The sequence below is a fragment of the Microcaecilia unicolor genome, chromosome 12 (assembly GCF_901765095.1).
Source record: "Microcaecilia unicolor chromosome 12, aMicUni1.1, whole genome shotgun sequence".
Lineage (NCBI taxonomy): Eukaryota > Metazoa > Chordata > Amphibia > Gymnophiona > Siphonopidae > Microcaecilia > Microcaecilia unicolor.
The window spans coordinates 33,272,297-33,297,907 of record NC_044042.1 but is presented as its reverse complement, the minus strand read 5'-3'; the positions used below and the strand labels follow the sequence as shown (position 1 = coordinate 33,297,907).

General features: G+C 45.8%; 1 protein-coding gene across 4 annotated transcripts in view; it reads right to left on the bottom strand.

The window, feature by feature from the left end:
• The window catches only part of HYOU1 (hypoxia up-regulated 1), a 77,767-nt gene that overhangs the window by 16,226 nt on the left and 35,930 nt on the right, over window positions 1–25,611 (bottom strand). For all 4 annotated transcript variants that reach the window (XM_030221305.1, XM_030221304.1, XM_030221307.1 and 1 more), the window contains exons 7-14: window positions 19,871–20,052; window positions 19,280–19,395; window positions 12,515–12,701; window positions 12,131–12,265; window positions 11,732–11,814; window positions 11,470–11,602; window positions 868–1,055; window positions 40–178 (exon numbers count right to left, since the gene is read on the bottom strand). In XM_030221305.1, the coding sequence (XP_030077165.1) occupies window positions 40–178; window positions 868–1,055; window positions 11,470–11,602; window positions 11,732–11,814; window positions 12,131–12,265; window positions 12,515–12,701; window positions 19,280–19,395; window positions 19,871–20,052 (1,163 nt within the window). The remainder of the gene's footprint in view (window positions 1–39; window positions 179–867; window positions 1,056–11,469; window positions 11,603–11,731; window positions 11,815–12,130; window positions 12,266–12,514; window positions 12,702–19,279; window positions 19,396–19,870; window positions 20,053–25,611) is intronic.

The following is a 25,611-nucleotide window of genomic DNA, read 5'->3' as shown; positions in this document are numbered from 1 at the left end:
AGCTTAGTTACCCCATTCACACAACATCTCTCCACTTACCCTGTCCAGACCCAGAATGCCACTCTCATCCATGTTGAAGTGTGCCTTAATGCCTTTGGACTCAAAGTCTGAATGCTTCTGGAAACTGTCCCCAACACCATTTAGCTTCACTGTGGTGAGATTCAATGAGCCAAACACTCTAAATGTCAAAAGCAGAAAACAGACTGTAAAGAAATTAACTGAACATCTAGACTCACCCCACTAACCCCGGTGAAGAAAAGTCTAACACACAACAGTGAGAATGCAAAACCACAATATGAACATTTTGGGACTTCCTTCTCCATGTAGTGATCAGGGTATCTGGAAGATGTAAAATGGAAGAGTCCTAAAGCATTTGATTCTTGACCCAGCAGTTTCTTCCTCCTCTTTTGGGCTTCTAGTTCACATTGGATCGAGGGCTGGTAACTAACCCCGTAAGTCTTTATTTACAGCTACCCCAATGATTTTTTCCAATTTTCTAACCCAGTTTAACTTACTTAGTCAAGTCATGGCAAAGGTCAGGGACTATGCAACAAGAATTGTTCTCGAACCTCAATCAAGCCACTAAATATCATCATGCGATGACTGACATCCTCCCCACCTACGAGCTGCAAATGCTGTCTCTTTAGCACTCCCAACCCTAGCTGACCCAGGAATCAGAAGGCCTAAGTCTGTAATGATGATCAGGTTCCTCTATGTGGCAGCAAACAGCCACAGGGCTGGTTCACATATGGCTCCTAGGCAGAAACATCACTAAATGGCCTTTGCACTAATCATTTTTCTTAGACACACAATATGGGAAAAACCTTTTAAGTACATCTGATCCTAAACGCACAGATTGCCACTAACCGCAGGTCCTTTGGCCCCATGAAGCTCAAGTCCCCATAGTTAACATTGAACTCAAAGTCGTCTGTGTAGCGGTTGAAGGTGATAACCTTGCGCTGTGGATATGGTGCCATCCGCTGGAAGAGAATGCGTTTGTTGTACTTCAAGCTCTTCGTTTTGTCTTCCTCTTCCACTTCACGCGTGAACTCTACCTGAACAGAAGATGGAAAAATTACACAGAGATTCCTTATCGCCCCACTCCAAACCAATCTGGACGCTTTGGTTTGTGCTGTCCTTCCAGAAGGTGGAGACTGAGAACTACTGAACTGTAATGTCATCACTTAAGAACCCTGTACAACCCTAGCCCATCAGTATTTATCAGTGTCCTGCAAGTGGTAGGTTTCTTGTGCAATCTCTGGTGGTCTGGTAGGACTAATTTCCATTTCGTTGGTCAGTCATATTACAAACAAAAAAGCAACCTGGTATTCTGGCTTTCTAAACAAAAAAAAATTATTTTATGGGTTTAATGCCTGGGGAGCCCCTGTCCCTTTCCCTCACCCCCACCAACCTTTTCTTAAGGGGTTAGGTTTTTCTTGTGCCTTGGACCTTTGTCTGAGGGAAAACCTTCAGTGCCCAAACTTAACTGTTGCTCAATACCTTGACTAGTAGTTGCCTGAATCGGCGCTTCTTTAGTCTTTAATTATCTATTGTGGTTTATCGTGGTGGGAGAGGGGGGGCTGCTCTGGAAAGGATTTTATTTTTCGTTCTGTTGGTTTTCTTTGTCAGACTAGCCTCCATGCAGCATTGCTGTTGTGTTTTCACTATGGCAGCGCTGCAGGATAAAATCAAGCACTGTGTTTGAGGGACACAGTTGTCTAATGTAGTGGTAGGAAAATGATGACAGTGTGAGCAAAATACTGTCTCTCTTTTTCTCCAGGTGCTGACGAATTGTCAAATGAGAAATGCAAGCAGCAGCAGACCTAATTTTGGCAGGAACTGCCACCATATTTGCAGCGCCTGTCACAGTTGCTGCCCGACAAGTTGCCTCAGTTGTCTCCCTCCCCACTGGCAGTGACTGATCATTCTCTTGTAAGCTGCAGGTTGCACAGAGCCTTTTGTATAGGCATCTATTGTAACCTTTATCCTGAAATAGTGATGCCATGTCAGGTCTTTGTAAGCCACATTGAGCCTGCAAACAGGTGGGAAAATGTGGGATACAAGTGCAATAAATAAATACTCTACTTCTTTTGTTTTACCTAATGTTCCTGCTTCTTCTAGTGTACATGTTATATGGCCCAAGTTGGAAAGAGTAGATCACCACAATGATAAGACTTTCTGTAGTGAAGAAGGAGCTAGATTTAATTTCATCAGTGCAGCAGTTTGGGCTAAAGAAAGACATTCTCTCTGGTGGAACTTCATCCCTCTCAGGATAAGATCCTTCTTTGGTCCATTCTTGAAAAGGAGGACTTGGATACTTTAAATTTCCAGGTTTTGTCCACTCTTAATATTTCAGTGGATTAGCCCAGTTCTAATTCTGGCTCCCCTTTTGATTAGCATCAGAAATCACTCCAAGGTGGTCTATAGATAGGCTTTACCTGGTAGTGTAAACAGTTTGAAAGATGCAAGTTGCCTAAGGTAAATGTGAGATTTCAGCTGTGAAGACTATCATCCGACTGAGGGGTGGTGCAACACTGATAAATCCCCAGGACAACAGGATAACATTTTTTGAAGCAAGCGTTCGAAGTCTGTGGGTTAGCCTTGCAGGCGGCTGTCTGTGAAGGCTATATAGTTTGGATTTGTTTTAGGTGATCATAATAATTGGGGGGGGGGGGGGGGGCTAAGCAGTTGTCAGTGGGGAATAATCCAAGTTCCATCTTTTTAGATTTGGGCAAGACCTATTTGGACAATTTAAATTGGAGCTTCAGCAAAAAAAATTTGGCTCTTCCTCAGCGACCCTCCAGACCGGTCAAGACACTTGGGTTATGCACGCCTACCAGCAGAGGGAGACTGAGAACACAAAAACTGAACCAAGCATAAGCCAGCAGCCAACCCCCAAGCAGCCAGTAAATCTCAGTCTCCAGCAGAGGGTAGACGTGCAGCCTGAGCAGTCAGTCTGGTCTGGTAGGATTAGAGATTCTGATTTTTATACCCTGTACTTAGAATTTGTGCTTCGGGGAAGCGGGTCCGGTGGGGCTCCCTGTTCCCCTAGGGGTTTGCACCCGTGTCCGGGTTTTGCCCCTGCTGTACCTTGTGTGAAGGCAGCCTGGTGCCTCGGCTCCTGTGCTACAGGAACCTTGAGAGCCTTAGCCCTTGTCAGTATATAGCAACTGGGCTGTTTGCTGTGTGTGGAAAAAAAAAACCAGGAGTAAAAGGAGGAAAGTAAGCAGCAGACAGTGCTGTTCTGCTTCAGAACATTTTGTTGTTTCTCTTTTTGGGGGCTGGCAAGGGTTTTAGTGTGGTTTTGGAGAAGGGAGTAGAGCTGGGGCGATTTTGGCGGTTTGTGTGTGTACCGCTTTAAATTTAGCGATGTCGGCGGGAAAGGCGGCTCGTTGCCGTTCCTGCGCGCGTCGGGGGATTGAAACGCCCGGAGCTCCGTGCAAGTTTTGCGGTGAGCCTAAGCACTCTCTCTCTTCCCCTCCGGTTTTGTCTGCTGAGGTTTCGGGCAGCAGTAAGGGCCTCCAGGGGTCGGACTCAGGTTCTGGTGCGGTGGCGGCAGTCCCGATTTTGGCGGGAACCGCCGCCATCTTGGATTCGGCTCCTCTGGCGATCCCGGCCCAGCAGGTAGTGGAGGGCCCGGGACAGAATGTTGGGTGCTCTCCAGGGCCTTCGGGGGCTATGGGATTTCCACCGGAGTTTGTCTGGTCGATGTTTCAGGCCTGGCAGGCAGGTGCTTCTCAGCCGGATGTACAGAAGGGGGCAGCTCCTTTGGGGGTCAAGCGCCCACGGCTAGACTATGTGGAGGACCCTGATTTTTTGTCTTTCCCTCCCTCGGAAGATGAGGGTAGTGGATTGGGTGATGAGTTCCCTTTAGACATTGATCCTGAAGAGGAGGGGTCCTTCCCAGGGGAGGATTCCTCGGTGGTAAGGATTTTTCCTAGGGATGAGCTTCCGGAGCTCATTGATCAAGTGATGTCTACGCTTAGGTTTGAAGCTCCTGAGCCGGTTGTAGCGGAGGTTAAGCAGATAGACCCTTTGGTTAAGGGAATTCGTAAGGCTTCTCGTTCTTTCCCTATGAATCAGGATCGGAGGGATATGATCTTACAGGAGTGGTCTTCTCCAGATTCAGCCTGTCGGGTGGTTAAAGCGATGGCGAGACTTTATCCTATTCCCCAAGAGGATAGGGATTCTTTTAAATCTCCTACAGTGGATGCGGTGGTGACGGCAGTCACCAAAGCTACTGCCATCCCGGTTGATGGGGGGACTGCCCTCAGAGACCCTCAGGATAGGAAGTTGGAGTCTTTTGTTCGGCGAAGTTTTGATCTCTCGGCCTTATCTCTGCAAGCCGCTCTATGTGGAGGTCTAGTGGCTCGGGCGTGTTTCCGTTGGGCTGAAAAGCTTCTGGATGGTCCCGCGCTGGACAGGGCGTCCGTGGTGCAGGAGTTAGCCAAGTTGGAGATGGGATCTTCCTTTCTGGCAGATGCTAGTTATGATTTGTTGAGGGCTTCGGCGAAGAATATGGCTTTGGTGGTTGGAGCTCGTCGGGCCCTGTGGCTTCGTGGATGGACTGCGGATGCGGCTTCTAAATCCAAGTTGTGTTCGCTTCCTTTTAAAGGGTCCATGCTTTTTGGAGAAGAGTTGGATAAATTGGTGCGTGGTCTTGGGGAGGCTAAGATTCCGCGGTTGCCAGAATTGCGACCTAGAGCAGGGGGTCGCGGCATGTCAGGGCGTGCTCGTTTGAAGGATGCCCGGCGTTATAGGCCAGGTAGGTTCAGTGCGGCGTCTAGAGGCAGATATTTTCAGCGTACTCAGCCCTTTCGTGGAGGTCGTCGAGGAGGACGAGAAGTCTCGGGGGGAGCTCTGTCCTCCGGTCGTGCTTCTCAATGAAGGTTTGCGGGTCCAGCCTCTGGTGCGAGTAGGTGCTCGGTTGAGTCAGTTTTATCAGAGGTGGGCCCATATCACGACAGACCAGTGGGTCCTCGAAGTGGTGCGAGACGGGTACGCCTTGGAGTTCGAAGAGTTTCTGCCAGATTTCTTTGTAGCCTCCCCATGCCGCTCTCGGCTCAAGGCCAGGGCAATTCGGCAGACTCTCCGGCGGTTGATAGATTTAGGGGCTGTAGTTCCGGTGCCGGTTACAGAGAGGGGGACCGGTTGTTATTCGATTTATTTTGTGGTTCCCAAAAAGGAGGATTCCTTCCGGCCTATTTTAGATCTAAAACGAGTCAACGGGGCGTTGAAGGTTCCCTCGTTTCGCATGGAAACGTTACGGTCGGTCATAGTAGCGGTTCAGTCGGGAGAGTTTCTCACTTCTCTGGATCTGACGGAAGCCTATCTGCATATTCCCATTCGGAAGGCGCATCACCGGTTTCTTCGCTTTGCGGTTCTAGGACATCACTTTCAGTTTTGTGCTCTGCCGTTCGGTCTGGCTACGGCGCCGCGTACTTTTTCCAAGGTTATGGTGGTAGTGGCGGCGGCTTTGCGGCAGCAAGGAGTATTGGTTCACCCATATCTCGACGATTGGCTGATTCGAGCCAAATCCTATCAGGAGAGTGTGGAAGCAACAGCGAAAGTAGTATCCGTTTTGGAGTCGCTCGGCTGGGTGGTGAACAGGGTCAAGAGTCATCTGGTTCTGTCTCAATCTCTAGAATATCTGGGGGTTCGTTTCGATACGGTGCGGGGCCTGGTGTTTCTGCCGCCCGTTCGGATTGCCAAGATTTCAGGGGCTGATCCGTCAGTTTTCTGCCAAGCGGTCCCCGTCAGCTCACGGGTATCTTCAGATTTTGGGGCTGATGGCGGCATCGATAGAGGTGGTGCCGTGGGCCAGAGCTCACATGAGGCAGTTGCAGTCGGCGCTGTTGGATCGTTGGTCTCCGCAGTCTCAGAGTTTGGAGGTCAGACTATTCTTGCCGGAGGCGGTGTGAACCAGTCTGCGGTGGTGGCTTCATACTCCGAATCTGGAAAGAGGGATGCCTTTGGATTCTCCGGATTGGATTGTGGTGACCACAGATGCCAGTCTGGCAGGCTGGGGAGCACATTGTCTGGGTCAGGTGGCACAGGGTCTCTGGTCACCGGAGGAGGCCCTCTGGTCGATCAATCGGCTCGAGACTCGGGCGATCCGGTTGGCGTTGCAGGCTCTACAGTATCTTCTCGCCGGGAAGGCAGTTCAGGTGCTGTCCGACAATGCCATGGCAGTAGCTTATGTAAATCATCAGGGGGGCACAAAGAGTCGCGATGTAGCCGAGGAGACGGCAGAGTTGATGCGATGGGCGGAGCTTCATCTGCAGAGTCTCTCCGCAGGTCATGTGGCCGGAGTGGACAATCTCCAGGCGGACTTTCTGAGCAGGCACACTCTGGATCCAGGAGAGTGGTCGCTGCATCGTCCGCTGTTTCATCGGCTGGTGATGGAGTGGGGACTGCCGGTGGTAGATCTTATGGCAACAACCAGCAATGCTCAAGTGCCCAGGTTCTTCAGTCGGAGGCAGGACCCTCGGTCCGAGGGGATCGATGCTCTGGTGCTTCCATGGCCTCCGCGTCAACTGTTGTACGTGTTCCCTCCTTGGCCTCTAGTGGGGCGCGTAATTCAAAGAATAGAGCGATACGTCGGCACGGTGATCCTCGTGGCTCCGTATTGGCCACGCCGTCCGTGGTTCGGCGATCTAGTGCGGCTGGCGATCAAGGGTCCCCTGAGGTTGGACGGGTCGGTGGTGTTGGTGCAGGGCCCTATCGTAATGCCCGACCCGGTTCCATTCTCGCTTACGGCCTGGCTCTTGAAAGGGACAGGTTGAAGAAGAAAGGGTTTTCAGCTAGAGTAATTGAGACTATGTTGCAGTCTCGTAAACAGTCCACGTCCTTTGCTTATGTCCGAGTGTGGCGGATTTTTGAGAACTGGTGTAGGGATCGTTCTTATTCCCCTTGGAACTCTTCTCTTCCGCAGGTGTTAGAGTTTTTGCAGGATGGGGTGGACAGAGGTCTAGCTCTTTCGTCTTTGAAGGTGCAGATTGCGGCCTTGGCTTGTTTCCGGGGTAGGATCCGGGGGGTTTCCTTGGCATCTGCTCCCGATGTGGTTCGGTTTTTGCGAGCGGTGAAGTTGATTCGTCCTCCTCTTCGTCCGGTGGTTCCGCCGTGGGATTTGAACTTGGTCTTGGAGGTTTTGGTGGGACCGCCCTTTGAGCCTTTGGTTACGAGTACTTGGAAGGACCTGACGTTGAAGACAGTGTTCTTAGTGGCTATTACTTCGGCTCGGCGAGTTTCGGAGTTGCAGGCTTTGTCTTGTCGGGCGCCCTTTCTGACTTTTTCTAAGGAAAAGGTGTCTTTGAGGCCGGTCCCGTCTTTTTTGCCTAAGGTGGTCTCTTCCTTTCATGTGAATCAGGACATTTCTTTACCGGTTCTGGGAGATAGGTTCGGAGATTCTTCTCAGCGCCGTTTGGCTAAGCTGGATGTCCGTCGAGTTTTGCGTTCTTATTTAGTCAGGACGCGAGAGTTTCGGTCTTCGGATAGATTGTTTGTGTTGTATGGAGGACCTAAGAAGGGAGCTGCGGCTTCTAAGGTAACAATTTCCAGATGGTTGAAAGAAGCAGTTTCTTCTGCGTATTTGCTCAAGGGACGTAGGGTGCCAGAGTTACTAAAGGCACACTCGACCAGGGGAGTAGCTTCTTCCTGGGCAGAGAGTGGTTTAGTGCCGCCGCAGGATATTTGCAGGGCGGCGGTCTGGTCCTCGCTGCATTCATTTGTGAAGCATTATAGAATTGATGTGCAGGCCAGGCAGGATGCCAGTTTTGGGGAAGCAGTGTTGACTTCTGGGGTGCAAAGTTCCCGCCCTTAGATGTTTACTGCTTTGGTACTGCCCAAGCGTCTTGACCGGTCTGGAGGGTCGCTGAGGAAGGTGAAATTAGATCTTACCTGCTAATTTTCTTTCCTCTAGACCCTCCAGACCGGTCAAGAACCCTCCCGCTGTGTATATTTCTGGTGCTTTGTCCTAGTGTGCTTGAGAGATGATTGATATGGACATTTCTATGTTGCTATTGCTGATAGGACTCTAAATTGGGAGCTTTGGGTTTCTGAAGTTCCGTTGTTTTCCTCTGGGTTTCAGAGAAGGACCGCAACGCTGTGGCGTTCGGTTATTTGAAGCACGTTACCAAGAATTGTTTCTGAGTACAGGGTTCCTTGACCTTTCGGGGTTATAGTTTAGGTTTTTTCATTGGTTGCGTTTTGCTTTGTTAAGGATTTACTGGCTGCTTGGGGGTTGGCTGCTGGCTTATGCTTGGTTCAGTTTTTGTGTTCTCAGTCTCCCTCTGCTGGTAGGCGTGCATAACCCAAGCGTTTTGACCGGTCTGGAGGGTCTAGAGGAAAGAAAATTAGCAGGTAAGATCTAATTTCACCTTCTTGTAGTTGCTTGGCATTACCTCTGGCTCATAAATAGGTCTGCATATATTACTTCTCCTTTACTGAGGCATGTTTTAGAAATTAGTCCTTCCCACTATTCCAGAACCTGTGGAACAGTTGTGTCCATCACCTAGCAGGTGTAGATAAAGAAATGAAAACTGAGCCAAGACATCTCTTGGCATCCAGTAAGGATAAACTCAGAATAAAAAAAAACTTAAATTTGCTAACCTAACTCTAACCAAATGAACAAACTTGTGTGAACCTATCTTATCTCTGGACAACTTGTAGAGAACACGAGATATGCAGGAAGCACCATGTAAGGAGAAAGTCGTTGTTGGATCCAAACATTTCAGAAACTTCAGGCAGGCCTCTGGAATAGTGGCAATAAGTAATGGAAAGAAAATTACCAGGTAAGACCTAAGTTCTCCTTCCATTACATAGTTTCCACTATTCCACAACCTGTGGGACGTTCAAAAACAATCCTTAGAATGGGTGGGATCCTAGCGCTGCCGCCCTGAGGACCTAAGCCCCAAACTGGCTTCAGAGCATGCAGCACTGTCCACCCTCTAGTGCTTGGCAAAGGTATGCAGCATTGACCATGTTGTCGCCTTGCAAATATCTGCTGGAGACAGTAACGTAGTCTCCACCCAGGATGTCGACATATGCCTCACAGAATGAGCCTGCAAGGCTTAAGGTGCCTGTTTCCTCACAAGCAAATAAGTTGACCCAATAATCTCCTTCAGCCATTTAGCAACTGTGGGTTTGGAAGCCATGAGGCCAAGCCTCTGTTTGTGCTTTTTGGTAAACAATCTGCCCAATTTGCAAAACTCATCCGTGACTTCCAGATGAGGAGACTACACACATTGAGATGCTTCAAGGAATTCCGCACCTCTTTGTCCTCTCTGCAAAAGGACAGAAGCTCCACAGATTACTTGAGATAAATGCTGAAACCATACGCAGGGAGACCTCCCATCTCCATAAAGCGAAGAAAGGGATCCTGACAAGAGAGCCTGAAGCTCTGAAACCCTACGTGCAGACTCACCACCACCAAGAATGTTAGAGGGTGCTTTAGGGAGTCTAGGACATATAAATCAGGAAGAGTGAGTACTACTCAACGCAGCAGATTTCCTTTCAGAGGTCAGTTCTTTCAAGGTGGCTGTAGATTAGACTGAGATTTCTCTGTAGGAATGTCGGATACCACCAAGAGTTCACAATGAAGGTTTGCAGGCTTGCTCTCTGGTGTCTTTCAGTAGGAGAAGATTAAAATCATTTTACCAGAAGAGGGCCCAGATAACCACAGATCTCTGGGTACCAGAAGTTATTTGGAATAGTTACATTCCCAGGATGTTTCTGGAATCACCCCGTTATTCTCGCTTAAAAGTGGTGGCAGTGCAACAGACCTTATTCAGGTTACTATAGTTAGAAGCAATGGTTCCAGTTCTGCCTCTGGAAGAAAGAGCAAGACTTTATTCAATTTATTTTGTAGTGCCAAAGAAAGAAGACACTTTTCCATCCGATTCTTGATCTCAAAGCAAAGTTCTCAAGGTTCAGTTTTAATAAGCTGAGAGTAATATGTTCTGTCCATCATCTGTCCAGTCACACACAAAGCAGAATTTGGCACAACTTGTAATGCTTGTAATGATGTTAAAGGTAAACAACAAACAAGGCATTGCAATAATATAGTTCCTAAGGGAGTTCTTTTTTATCCTCCCACACTTTTAATTGCATTTGCTCTTCTGAATTGTTATGATAAATACTAACTGGCCAAAGGGTTGCACGCGGCTCTTAAGTGACAATTATCACAGTTCAGTAGTTCAGTCTCCATTTATTTATTTATTGCATTTGTACCTCACATTTTCCCACCTATTTGCAGGCTCAATGTGGCTTACATAGTACCGTCAAAGGCATTTGCCAAGTCGGTGGATAACAAATACAAAGTTGTATAGTGATCGTATGAGGTATAAGTGGAGAGTTGGAATGGATGAAGATTGCGTGATGTCCTGTTCGATCATAGTCATGCTGTGTTGGTAGGTGAAGAGGGTTACATGGGGTCATGGGGGTAGGCCTTTTTGAAGAGGTAGGTTTCTAGTGATTTCCTGAAGTTCAAGTGGTCGTGGATTGTTTTCACAGCTTTTGGGAGCCCATTCCATAGTTGTGCGCTTATGTAGGTGAAGCCAGCTGCATAAGTTGTTTTGTATTTCAGTCCTTTGCAATTTGGATAGTGTAGATTTAAGTAGGATCTTGACGATCTGACTTTGTTTCTTATTGGTAAGTCTATAAGGTCTGTCATGTATCCTGGGACTACGCCATACATGATTTTGTGGACATATATTAAAGGGTCCATATACGATCATGCTTGACTGCATAATATCTTATGAACTAAAGTAAATAATTCAGGGGGTCTTTTATAAAGCGGCATGCTATCCCGGAACTACCGCCATCTGCACTGATCTGGTGGGTCTCAAGGAAACAAAAATTAGCAGAAACCAATTTACTCTAAATTCGACACTGCAGCAGTAGGATGCTACAAGCCTGGTAAACAGTATGACTTAAGTCAGAAAACCAGTCCGTTTTGTACATAAATTGGGCAAAGTGGGTACATCACAGCATGAGCTAGAGGACAAAACTAGTCCCACAGCACTCACCGCTGCCTTTCCCACCACTTGAAAAGTCATGGCACAGCTATAAATGTATGAATATTCCCTAAGCTGCAGCTTTGCATTTTACTGCATGCTCACCTCTACTGAACAGTGGTGCTGTAAGACAGGAATAACAATTTGCATATGTACTGATTGAGTGTTTGCTATGTTAAAGAGGATATGTGAAAGTAGACCCCCTAATCTTACTCAAGAGAATTCAAATCTGGATTTTACTTTTCTCCAGTGTCATGAACAAAGGGCAGTTGGAGCTGCCATACAAGGTTTTCCTCACCAGAGCAGCAATCTAGACCTAAATAAATCTTGTTAACTTTTTGCTGCCTCCCAGTGCTCAAGCAAGAGGATCATCTCTACATCTAACAGTGTTCCAATGCTTGCTTTCTTGTGAGTTCACTGTCCCCTTCCCCCATTCAGGGTTCAGGGCTCTTACCTGAATGGGAAAGAGAGCTGCATCCCTCACAATAAAAGGTTTCACTTTGAAGGCCTTGCTGAGAGCAGCTGCCTGGTACACTGCACCCATTGCAGCTGCCTCATCAGCATTGATATTCTTCCCCAGCTCTTCCCTGCAAAAGAGAGAAACAAGATGGACAGTGAGAGTATTAGTTTTCATGAGATAAATCATTTAGAACCCTTAGCTGCAGAATACAACACACTTATTCAGGCAAACATTTACCATTACGAAAATGTCTTACTTTCCAAGAATCTTTAGCAAAGCCTCCTGCACTTTGGGGACTCGTGTTGCACCTCCCACAAGAATCACCTGATCAATTTCATCCTATGAAAAAACAAATAAAATTGCTTTATGGAGGGGACACAATCCTACACATCTTGTTCTTGTCATGCATATGAAGTGCCATATTGGACCGGACCAATGATGCATCTCACAATGGCAAGCAGCAGATGCTTATATTAAATTTATATAAACAGAACACTTACGGGTTGGTCTACATTCTGTTCGAATTTCAACAGCAATTGGACCACTCCATTCTCATCAATATCCTTTTGACATCATCAATAGTCTCTGACTTCCACCCACATCTAACTTCCTATCTACAAATAATCAGCAATAAATGCAAGGTACACTGACTCACCAGGCTCATCTCGGCACTTCTCACAGCCTCCTGTACTGGGGCATCTACACGCTCAAACAGGTCCCCACACATCTCCTCCAGCTCCTGCCTCGACACCTTAGCCTTAAAGTCAATGTCATCCATCAGACCTTCAATCTATCCAGGGAAGAAAGCAGAATATGCAAACTTAGGAAAGTTAACCCTGAAAACGTTTCCCACAGTCGGAAGGGGGAGGGGGTATGCAAGGGCAATTTTCCAAGTGAATTACATAGGTAAAAGTGTTTTATCTGTTACCTGCCCTCTCTCAATAGAGTCAAAAGACTACCATTCTCATAGACTTTTATAGTGGCAATGAGAAAAGTGTGAAGCACTGCAACAGCGCAGCAGGGTTCCACATTGTAGTACCTGAGCCATGTGATCCACATTTGCGCTCAAGATAGTTTTCACACGGTTTGCCTCTTTCAGAAGCTTGGCCATTGCACGAAGGTTCTCTCGTACATCTTTCTTAGACTTCTTCTGCTCATTGAAAAGTTTGGCTAGGTGATCCCTCAGCCGAAGCTCCATCACCAGTCCTCCCAAAGTGCGATCAAACCTAATATTTAAAAAAACAAAAACTTGTCAGGTCAGAGAGCATCCAGAAAAAAAAAAAAAAGGGACAAGGATTCCAAAGAGAGAAATATGGAACCTTTAATCTTGAAAGCAAGTCCAATTGTCTAGCATGTAGCAGACTCGACATGGCTGTGTTTCAGCAAATGTGCCTGCATCAGGAGTCAAAGTACCCAGTGATCAGCAACAAAACAAAATATACAGAGATCAGTTCAACTGTAAAATCCTCACCTTTTTTTGCTGCTTCACTTCTCCTTGTTTCTTAGTTTATGTCCACCAATTCCTCATTTTGCTTCAAGACTTGCTTTCCCTAGTGAAAACTCTCTCCGGCTTACAAGCCCAAGCTCCCACGCTAGTGATTTCCTAACTTCTGAAGTGCTACATAGTTCCTGCCAGCTGGAAAGCTCTCCCTTGCATCAGCTAAGTCTTAACAGATTAAAATGGACTCAAATGAAAGTATTTCTTGTCTTTCTCCGGGAAGCTATATTAATGGTTCTGTGAGAGTTCCAAGGTAACCTAGGATACTGGCTTCCTAAGACAAGTTTTACACCAGCAGCTCCAGAGAGATCCAGACCAATATTTACTGAAATACCATTCCTAAAGGGTGCAACTGACCAAACTTGCACCAAGACTGTTGCACTTCTGAAGAACATCCTGTGTGTAAACGGTTATCAACTTTCCCAAACACTGGATAGTTAAAATAAATTTATTTTCTAAGTCTCTCAAATTTTAAGATTAGCAGCTGTGGCAGGATCAGAAGCAGACATATTCAGAACCTGGAGAGCCTTAGGTATATAGGAAGGTGGCAACTCCTTACGAAACACCCACACTGTGGTAGGATCATCAGATTCCTGACCTGCTGAGCAGAAATGCCTCCCGGCATACCCTCATGTTGTCGTCTGACTAGTCTCAAGAAAGGGAATCTGGCTTCAAGTGCATTTCTGCTCAGCAGGTCAGGAATCTGATGATCCTACCGCAGTGTGGGTATTTCGTAAGAAGTCGCCACCTTCCTATAAACCTAAGGCTCTACAGGTTCTGAATATGTCTGCTTCTGATCCTGTCACCACTACATCTGCTAAACTTAAAATGGTGAGCACTAGAAGACCGCTACAGTCTTTAGCAGTGCATAAGGCTATGTAGGAAGTCACTTCTGCTCAGTGGGTCATCCCAGGCACTGCCCCACTATGCAGAGACGTAGCTAGGTGGGGTGAAAGGGGAGCAGCTGCTTCCCTAAAAGGATTTGAATAAAATGGCACTTATGCGGAACAGCTCTTCAGCTTCACACCGATGCCTATTCTACAAAAGGTCTGCTCCTCCTGACATCAAAACCGCTATGCCCACGTGCCAATCTAAAAATGGCGAGCCTTCTTATGGTACCTTCCTATGGTCCCGAGCAAAGCAAGAAGCAAAGAGTTGACCAACGGAACTCGCTGGCCACTTCCAAATAGTATAGGAGTATATGGTGAACAACCAAGAAGCGGGAAGAGAAAAAGGTGGAAAGGGATGGAAGGCAGAAACCACCCTATGCAGAAAAGACAGTACTGTGCGCCCGTCACCAGTAGAAATCCAGAGGATCTCAAACGAATGAAGTCAGGAGTTCCGAGAACCTGCCTGGACTGGCTTGCTAAAGAAAACGAGGCTGCCCAGGACTACAGCCCTGGTGTCGTAAAGATAAGGGCGAGCCTAACCCAACCAAAAAGAACTTGTAGACATGTTCTCAGTAAGACACTGGGTCTATAAGTCACCCAGGTCGTCCACCAACTTCATGGAGTCCTCAAACAATAGTTGCCCTGAAAAGTGAGCTGAACCAGCTATCATTAGAAGCTGCATTCACCACATCAAATGGCAGGCTGTGACTGCCAAAAACGTCTGTTTATTTGACGCCCAAAACAAATCATAGAAGAAAACTAGCAAATAAGCCGGCCTCGACTCTACATCTAGCAAGTGAGGAGGCGGTTGACTGCCTTCTGGAAGGGATCTGAAATCTGTTGCTGCCAGCTATGGCACTGCCTAGCAGCCTACAAGCTGCAGATAGCCACCTTCAGGGAGACAGAACTGAAATATCAGCAGAAAGCTGTGTTGAAATCACCTATTGAGACTAAGCTGGCTTGAAGGGAACCATAGAGATGGGGACCAATGCAGAGAAGGAACCCCTGAAGTGGTCTGATACGGACTCAGGCCCCATGGGGGAATGTCCAAAAAAGAGAACCTTGTGCCCATAACTTGAACCTATTCCCATATCCTGGACCTGGTAGAGAAAGTAAAACCTGACTTGGATTGGCACCTGTTGCTGAGAAGCAAAAGAAAGAAAGGACTTCCCAAGCCTATATGGAACAGCACTCCCCGATAAGCCAAGATTCGTGAGGGAAACAACTGACTCTTGGTGACACTGATTATCAATCCTAAGGACTGAAGACGAGTAGGTATCTTGGATGAAGTTTGCAGAGTTTCTTGATAGACAGAGCCGCAAATCAGCCAGTCACAAGGTATGGATGAACCTGCAATCCATCCTCACAAAGGAAAGCTGCCACCATGACCTTGCAAAAATGTCCTCAGCAACATGGAAAAGCTGAATGACATGGTCATAAATCGCTAAGATCCCTCTGCAGCAAGGAGAACTGGAATATTAAAGTAAGTTTCCTTGAGGTCCAGGAAGGCTAGAAACTCTCCCCACCAGACAGAACTACTACAAACTGTAAGGTTCCCATTGCGAAAAGCTGAACCGTAAACACCCTAGACTCTTATGATGACCAAACTCAGTTGGAAGGAAGCTCCCTGGTTGGAACTGCAAAGCAAAGGGAACAACTTCCCATTCCACAATTGCAACTGGGGACAGACTCGACTGTGCCTAAAGGAAGAAACGTTGGCAAGGTGGCAAGAACTGCCTGACAGTATTTGACCTTGCATGTAGGCTCCAAGAAAAAACTGTAGTGAAGTCCAGATTGTAACTGTGCAATAGAAAAACTAAGACACATCTGAGCTGAGGTAATCTTGGTCCACTCCTCCTGAAACCAGTACAGGAATCCTGCCTGAGGAGTGAACTGAGACTCCATCATTGGAAGATGTAGCAGGCATAGGTTGACCTGGAGTTGAAACAGAGCTCATTCTACCAGCAGCTTGTCGAAGTGGAAACCCTGAAAGTAGTTTTCCTGGCCCCACAAAACCAAGCAGATTAAAAATCATCCTTAAACTTGTCCCCTGGGAATCTCAGAAACTTGGAAGTCCCTCAGGTCTTTACCCAACTGCCCTAGATCTTCTCCAGAGAAGTCCCAAGATTACTTCCAAAAGGCAGGTTGCCAAATATGACTTGGAAGCCACATCAGTGGTCTGATGCCTAAGCCAATGCTAACTTTTTGCAGATAGGGACAAGAATTGGCTGGTGTGACTGTGCACTATAACTGTTGCGCATTGGAGGTAACAAGTGCGGATGAGAACCAGAGACAGATGGCGTAGCAGAATATGGCTGTTGCAACATTGCGCACTACAAATAGTGCTCTGTGCTTACTCTCAGCCGATTGCAACAACTATTAAGCTACCTGTACACTGAAGAAGCTCCTGGACCACTCCTCATGAAATGTAGGTACCTCATACCATGAAAAGATGCCAAAAATACCATAGACGCAATTACAGGTACTGGGTACGCTGCAGATACAGGGGTAGCTGAGGCTAATATGCAAAGGTGTGGCCAGTATCAGTGTGCAAAGAGAGAGGGAAGGGCAATCTTTAGTACTGTAGAGTTCTGATAACTGTTCCAGTCATGTAAGAACTACTTGGCCAGGCAAGCAATAAGAGAATTAAATAAAATATGCCCCACTGGAAACCTAGCTGAGACCACAGTTTCTAATAGGATGGATAAAACCAGCCTTGAAACTGTAACCTTCAGGCTGAAAGGCCAGCCACCCTCCTGAATAAAACTATTTTGATGTAAACAGTACACACAGCGCAAATGCCACCAAGGCAGCACAGAGGGTGCAGGATTACCATGGAAACAGAAAGAAACCTGAGGCCTGCACTAGCCTCAAAATGTAACATTTCTCACAGAAACATGGAGTCAACAGCCCTAAGACTGACTAACTAAACAAACTGTACTGCCATGTTCTGAGAAAGGGGAAGAGGGAAAGAATGAAAAACCTAGAGTAGGATCCCTAATCCTGATCCTTTTCTTCCTTCCATTAATGATGTACACACACCCTGAACCTCCTCAAGGAGGGTCCAGAAATATTCTTAGTGGAAATCACCTAGTGAAGCACAGGAATCTCTACCAGAAGATTTTCCAAGCTGCAGCTTAAGGCTCTCGCTGCCACAGAACAGCTGAGGGGACTAATGGGTCTCCGACCTCGCCCCTGGAAAGCTGTGGGAGACCCGAGGATTCCCACAGGAGTCTACAAACCTCCCCAGGCCTCCTTTCTTAGAAGCCCTTAAATAACAAATATGAAGAAACGGGGAGTGATCCACACCAGTTCCCCAGTCACATTTCTGAAAAGCCTACATATAAAACTGCCTGAATCGCAAGCAAATCAGGACCCAGGGGAGCGCTGGGGCTTCAGCATTGCCATGTGGAGTGGCAAGAAACAAGCGCGCATGCACATCCAAGAAAACAACTGCCCTGCGCCCACCAAAATGAGCTGGGAGGGAAGGAGCACACCGCTCCACGGAGTTGGGCTGTACAGTGGATCTCCAGCACAGTTAACTGCAGCAGCCCAGTGGCTCCCACACTGGGAGCCGCTTTTGCTCTGACCACTGGTGCAGATAGGATAATGACTACTCACCCCCTTGGGAATCGCTGTTGCATGCCAAGTCGGTCCTCACACCATTCACCCAGTACTGCAAACCGGCATGAGCTTGCCATGCTGGACAAATCTCAGACTGAGGAGATATATATATATATATATATATTTTAACAGTGCTCAAACGGCATTTTTTTTAAGGCAGGAGAGGACGACGGAGCAAAAGAAACCTCAGACTCCTTTTAAAGTCAGAAGAGTGAGAACCACAAACCCCAGTCAGGCAGAGAGGAGGGGTTGAAGGGGGAGGAAAGGAGGGACCTGGCACCACCAGGTGTGCACCCAAGTCTCAGGACTGGGACACCTCAGACCCCAGAAGCTCAACTAGACCCAGAGGATCAAGCCAAGAGCCAATCAATCCAGAGCTGCACAGGTATGACCATCCACCTGCTAGATAGAGAGAATACTGAAGTTAAGGTGACTGCACATGACCACAGATAGTAAACCTCTGAAGTTCTCTTTATCTCCACCTGCTGGTAGAGGGACATAACCCACAAGTCTCCGGATTGATCTGTAGGATGCTATGGAATATTAGTATTATTAGGAAAGGAATGTAAAGCAAAAGTGTTATAATACCTTGAGATCGCACCTCGAATACAGTGTGCAATTCTGGTCAATGCATCTCAAAACAGCTATAGTGGAATTAGGAAAGGTAGAGAAGGGCAACAAAAATGATAAAGGGGACGGGATGACTTCCCTATGAGGAAAGGCTAAAGCGGCTAGGGCTCTTCAGCTTGGAGAAGAGACAGCTGAGGAAAGATATGATAGAAGTCTATAAAATAATGAGAATCACTTGTTTACTCTTTCCAAAAACAGTAGGACTAGGTAGGTGGGCACACAATGAAGCTACAAAGTAGTAAATTTAAAACAAATCAAACTCTGGAATTCGCTACCAGAGGATGTGGTAAAAGCAATTAGCTTAGCAGGGTTTTAAAAAGGTTTGAATAACTTCCTAAAAGAAAAGTCCATAAGCCATTATCAAGATGGACTTGAGGAAAAACTCCATGCTTATTTCTAGGATAAGCAGCATAAAATCTATTTTACTGTTTTGGGATCTTGCCAGGCACTTGTAACCTGGATTGACCACTGTAGGGAACTGGGTTCAATGGACCTTCGCTCTGTCCCAGTATGGCAAATGAAAAATGTTCTTATCTACAGGTGAATTTTCAGCTGAAACAAACTATGCTGTGCAGCCCCAGCTCCCTCCCTCTCTCCACCCTTCCCCCTAGGCCTACCGTTTCATTGGTAGTCTTTTGGCTGAGGACCCAGTGTGGGCAGGAGAACTGGGGATTGCTTCTGCCCCGGCTAGTCACTATTCCACTACCCAATATGGTAGGCCTGAGGGAAGGCCTATGGGTGGTTGGGTCTCTTCAGGTGGTCTGGGAGGGAATGGGAGTTGTTTCCATTTGTGGGGCTGGGCCAGGACAGGGCCAATTTCAGTTTCAGCTGAAACCAAGTGGCAAAATTTCACCTGCAGATTTGGTTTCTGTCAACCTCTACCCTAGAAACCACCACAGGAAAAAAAAGAAAAAAAAAAAAAAAAACGACCATGGGGCAGAATTGTTGCCCAAGGGCAGGTAAGAAGCCATTTAAGAGGCAGGAGATTTCCAGAATAAGGACATATATGCAGACTGGGCCTGAGACATGCTTTGCAGTAACCTCCGAGTGATCATGGTGTTAACCTTGAACGAGGAACAGCAATAAGGCATTACATGACACGAGTATGAAGACAGTCATCACTTCAGAAATATCATTTATATAGATTTCATAATCTCCATACCCAACTCCTCTGATCTGAAGTTGAGGCTGAGTCCCAGAATCCTTGGTTTTTACGGTGCTATAAGTCACAATAGTGCAGGTGGTGCTTCCGGCTCCCATATCATAAAACATAATATTCTAAGCAAATAAAGAAAAAACAAAATAATGAATAAAGTAACACGCTAAACCCTGGAAAGCAGAAGCTGGTGTTAGAAGAAAGTCAAGCCTATTCAAGCTTAATAAGCTGTGAGTCTAGCACTTAGGCAATTTTTTAAATTGGAAAAAAAAACTCGGAATTCAGAGGATATGCAACACCATTCATAAGATAAGAGTTTTCAGCTTGTTTTATTAAAACTGAAATTGTGATTATTCTTTTTCCTATCAAAACAAATTACACAAACACACCACCCATATTGTAAGTTAACTATAAATAAATATAAACAAAACTTTTTTTTTTTTTAAATGAACGACAAGGATATTCATGTAACTAGAACTCAAACTGCAGTACTACACAGCCATACTGCTACATTAAAAGTAGACAGGTACAAATGTCACCCTTTCAGATGTATTCCTAACACAAAAGCCTCTTCAGTCCCATTCTGGCCATGCACACCTGAGCAGTAGCATTAATGTCCTTCCTCCGGAAAACACCATAGTTCAGAGCCACTGCAGTGTTGTCATTGATAAGCTGTAGGACCTTCAGGCCAGCTAAATGTGCTGCTTGCATCACAGCTCGCCTCTCCGCTTGGTTAAAATAAACTGGTACAGTGATTACAGCATCTTTCACAGGCTGTTCTGTGGAGGAAAACAGCGCACACACAAAATTTTACTCTTAACCATTTATCCACAATTAAGAGCATTCCATCTATCTGTTTTGGTTTGGTGGACAGTAAGAACATTTTTATCTGCTAATTTTCATTCCTCGAGTCCTACTACACCAGTCTAGAACAAATGGGTTATGCCCCTCAACCAGCAGATGGACACATGAGTTGCAAGCCTTGCCCTTCAAAGGGCACTGTGCAGCCACAGCATGTTCAGTATCTCTGTAACAAAGCAAACGTAGGCTACCCCTTTTCCCCTTCTCCCAAGAGGGGAAGAGGAAGGGAATTCAGGATCTTAGACAGGGGGGGGGGGACCCCAAATAAAAAATCGCCCTCAACCAGGAGACATATTGGGTAAAACCAAGGTCCCCCCAGTAAACATTATCTTCAAAATAACCTCAACAAGGAAAAACCAGGGTGGGCTTCTGGACTGGTCTGATAGGCCACAAGGAAAGAAAAATTAGCAGGTAAGATTTTTTTTTTGTCCATCAGACCATGCCAGAATGAATAGGATTTACCAAAGCATCCCTTACACCAGGTGGGATTCTGAAACCTCTGCTCTAAGCACTCTTGTTCAAAAAGTGGCATCTTTCCTAATGAGCACATCTTGCCAATAACAATAAGCAAAGAAGTGCAAGGAAGGCTACAAAGTGGCTTTACATATGTCTATAGAAGAGACTGCATTAGATTGTGCTCATGAAGTAGCAAACTCCTAGGCATGTGCACCTAAACAAATTCAGGGGGGGTGGGGGGAGGTATCTCCCTTTAGAGGAAATAAGCTTACAAAATTGTCTCCTTATGCCATTGTGCTATGGCTGATTGTTGCCACTTCACCATTTTTCTCTGCCCTCTAAAATGCACAACTAACCCATCCGATTTATGACAAATTATTGCTAATCTTCAGGTTACAGAAAAAAGCCCCAAGCACATCCAGGGTGTGAAGAATCAAAAACCTTCTCCACAATCCTCCCACCAGAAAGAGGGCAGTGAGACAAATGAGGTGAAAAGTGGAAACCACCATTGTGAGAAAGGAAGGAATGGCCTGAAGCTAAACACACCTGCCTCTGAAAACCTCAAGAAACAGGACCTGCAGTTCAGATATTAGCCCTGCCAAACCACCTTCAAATTACATTTTTAGGTGTTACTTTTGAAGCAGTTCAAAGGGTGGAGTAGCCAGAGAAATTAGGACTTACCAGCTAATATTTGTTCCTTTAGTCCCATCAGACCAATCAACCTGTGGGGGTTGAGCCCACTGACCAAGAGATGAAGATACAGAATACAGTGTTGTATATTCTGCATTATAAAGGTATTGTGCAGTTTTGTCACTTTAGTAGTTTGAGTAACAAAGCAATAATGAACCTATTTCAGAATATCTTTGAATACTGCAACCACTAAAGACAAAATGGAATATTTAAAGGAAATAATATAACAAGACATGGAAAAATTCCATAACTTGAATCTATGTTGTAATATGAAACAGATAGTCAAGAGGCTAGAATTAAAAGGAAAATCAGACAGGATGGGATCTGGACTGGTGGGACTAAGGGATAGAAAGTTAAAACAGGTAAACCTCTTCCTTAGCATCCTCAGACTGGTCCAGTATCTATGGGAAGTAGCAAACCAAGCCTTAAGAATGGTGGGAACCAGTTAACCTCTGCCCTAATGAATGACTCTGAACACCGCCTCTGTTCTAGCTGTATCATTCTGCCTATAATATTTTGTAAATGTATGCAAAAAAAGAACCAAGTCGCTGCCTTACACATAACAGCTGGTGATACAATTCCTCCCAAAAGGTTTCCATACCTCTGGTAGAATGAGTCTGCAACAGTTATGGAAGGAGGCTTGTTGCTGAAAATATAAGCAGAAGAAATAGTCGTCTGCTTAAACCACCGTGCAATAGTCACTTTGGAAGTTGCCTTTTTTTCCAATTACTCTGAAAAGTAAGAACAATCTATCTGACCTACAGAAGTCACTGACTTCTTGATATCGGCACACATTGGGCATACAAGTACCACAAGAGCTTAAACACATCATAATCCTGTCTCCAAAAGGAAGGAAGAAGTAGAGACAGTCACATAAAAATGGAAAATCACTTTGAAAGACAGAACTAGCCTCTAATCGGTAGAAATGGACCACTACAACAGCAAGCCTGTATTTCAGAAACTAAATGCACTGAAAAAGGGTTAAATCCTTAATTGTCTTTAGAGAGCTGAAAAGGTTGGATGCCCCAACACTATTCAGCACAAAATTGAGATTCCACTCAGGGCAGAAAGCCCAAAGTGGAGGGTGAAGACAAGTATCCGTCTAGAAAATGCACTATATCAGGATGAAAAAACAAGTCTTCTCCAAATGCCCTTGAAAAAAATGCTTTTGCAGCTACCTGCACTTTCAGTAATGCCACAAACCAACTTTTTTCCTCCTAGAGAAATGCCAAAACAGCAGGAATCAATGTCACAAAGGAAGAAATCTGCCCCCTCTTTAAAAATCTACCAAACTCTCACATGGATTGTGGAAATGGAGAAATTAGAAAATGGAGAAATTAGAAAATTATCTTGTAAGACCTATTAGTCCTTCCCATTATTCCAGAATCTGTGGGATGTGTAAAAGCAATCCCTAGAGTAAACGGGATCTTGATGCCACCACCCTGAGGGCCGAAGCTCCAAAACTGGCTTCCAAGCATGCCACAATATCCATCCTGTCGTGTTTGGCAACAGTATGCAGTGTCCACCACGTTGCCACCTTGCAAATATTCACCAGAGACAGTAAGGTAATTTCTGCCCAGGATGTTGCTGTACATCTCTTAGAGTGAGTCACGCTGTACATCTTGTCATCGAGTGAGACACAAGGCCTGAGGAGCCTGCTTCCCTGCAAGCAAATAAGCTCACAAGACAGTCTCCTTCAGCTATCAAGCAATAGTGGACTTGAAAGCCATGAAGCCAAACCTCCATTTACCAAAAAGCACAAACAGTCTGTCCAATTTGCAAAACTCGTTCGTGACTTCCAGATATCTAAGGGGGACTCTATGCACATCGCAAAGCTTCAAAGAAGAACAACGAGCCTCTTCGTCCTCTCTGCGAAAGAAGCTCCACAGATTGGTTGAGATGGAATGTCGATACCACTTTCAAAAGAAAGGAAGGAACCGTGCACAGGGAGAACCCCGCTTCCAAAAAGCAGAGAAAGGTATCCCGACAAAAGAGAGTATGAAACTCTATGTGCAAACACAATAGCCACCAAGAATGCCATCTTTTTAGCATAAAATCTTTCAAGGCGGACTTCCAGAGTGGCTGAAAAGGAGGCTTCTGCAGAGCCCAAGGACTAAATTAGGGTTCCACTGTGGACACAGAGTATGAAAAGGATGCTGCAAGCGGCCCGCTCCCCACAAGGCTGAATGTATCAGGGTGAGCCACAAGAGAAGTCTTCTGTAATCACACCCTGAAACAAGCCAAAGTCGCAAACAGAATTTTTAAAGAACCCAAAACCAATCCTTTCTGAAGGCCTGCCTAGAAAAACGAGAGGATGTCCACGATCTGAGCAGAGAAGGGCGAAAGTCCGCACTTGGCACACCAGCCCTTGAATGTGTTCCCCACACTCACATATCTCATGGATGTAGAGTATGTCTCATGGAACTCTTTCCAAATCCTTTGCATGCAAATGCATGTGTGTGTTTTGGTGGGAGGGGGCTGATGGGTCTGTGTGCGCGCACATCTGTGTATGTGCTGGATGTGTATGCGCTCTCCGTGTATGATCTGAAGAGTGGGGAAGACAGTTTCTTAATCATTATGTCACAGTGAATCAATTTATGTAACATTGCAACTGTTAGAATGGCTTCTCCCACAGGAATATATTAGGGCTTTTTTTTTTTTTTTTTTTTTTGAGGGGTTTCATTTCTCTTTCACCTACCCAATCACATGCAGAAATTTAACTTCTACAGCATAGACTTTTGCTCCAGGATCACATCTTCCCTTCCTTTGACCAGAGCTGCCTTACAGCCCACCACCGTCTTCCCATCAGCTGGATCCTCTCTACAGTCTCTGAGCTATTTACAATGGAAGCAGAGAGGGCAGTCTCACTCAAATGGACAAGGAAGAGGAAGACTAGAGACCTGCAGAAAAACGTCAACCTATTCTTCTACCTTCTGGACATTAAGAGGCTCATTTTCAAAGCACAGACTTACAAAGTTAAATAGTAACATATGAAGGTCTAAGTGCTTTGAAAATGAGCACCTACATGTAAAAATCTCATTTCTGAAAAGGAAAAAAAAAGACCGGTCCAGACTGTTGGGTTATGCACTCCCAACAGCAGGAGACTGCGAAAGTCTGACTACTAAGTGAACTATAAGTCTTGTGCTGCCCACCTAGAGTCAGTATGTACCTACCAAAGCAGACGAGTTAACCCTCCCGCTATTAGCGCCTACTGTTGCAAGAGCTTGCAAGTCACAATGCCTGTAGCATACGTTTTCTGTGTGGTTTGGGGATTCTTTTTTTTTTTTTTTAAACATTTTAAATGGTGTCAACCACAGTAACAATCAATCAATCCAAACCACTTGCCTGGACTTAATCTGTCAAACAAAAAGCATAGTTGCTTTTTTTTTTTTTTTTAACAGGGGTTCTCCATAAACAGCAGGGGAATGCAGCCACACTTTTCCCTCCCACCTTTCCCCACTTTTGCAATTGACTTATCTGGCTTTGTTATGGACTGAGCTGTGAACAGGGGTGACATCATAAAGGGATTTCGGCACATGATCATCAGCCTAAAAATTTAGACTCATGACCTAGAGGAGAGCACCTAAGGAGGTTCCGTCTAGAGACATCACCAGCAAGTACGTCTGCATTTCCCCTGCTTGTTGACAGGGAAAAAACAAACCATCAGCTGATTTGAAAACACCCATTCCAAACTAGCACACTTCTGCAACTACGGCGGCCTCTGAACCTGTATGACGGGACTGAAAGAATGCAAATTAGCAGTTAAGGAGAAATTAGACCTTACCTGCTAATTTGCTTTCCTTTAATCCCTCCGGACCGGCCCAGGATTGGACTGATGGGTTGTGCACGTCTACCAGCAGGAGGAGACTGAGAAAAAAACTTTGACTAGATAGCCAATAAGAGCCCTGGTCATGTGACCCTAGCCTCAGTATTTAAATAACAAAGCAGAAAGAAGAAGAACAGTCTGTGCCCCAAGGAATTCAAGCAACCAGGGAGCACTGTTGGAGACGTGCTCAAAGGCTCACCGACAACTCTCACCAGAGCAGCGGTATGGCCTTGTCATAATGGCTCACCGAAAACTCTAACCAGAGAATCGGTATGGCCTTATCATAATGGCTCACCAAGTACCCTAACCAGGGCATCGGTATGGCCAAATTATAATGGCTCACCACATACCCTTACCAGAGCAGCGGTATGGCCTAACTATAATGGCTCACCACATACCCTTACCAGAGCAGCGGTATGGCCATAATAGAAACTGTTTTTTTTTTTTTTTTTAACCCATATATTTATGGTTTAACTTGCAAACAAAACAGCTCAACAAACAAAGA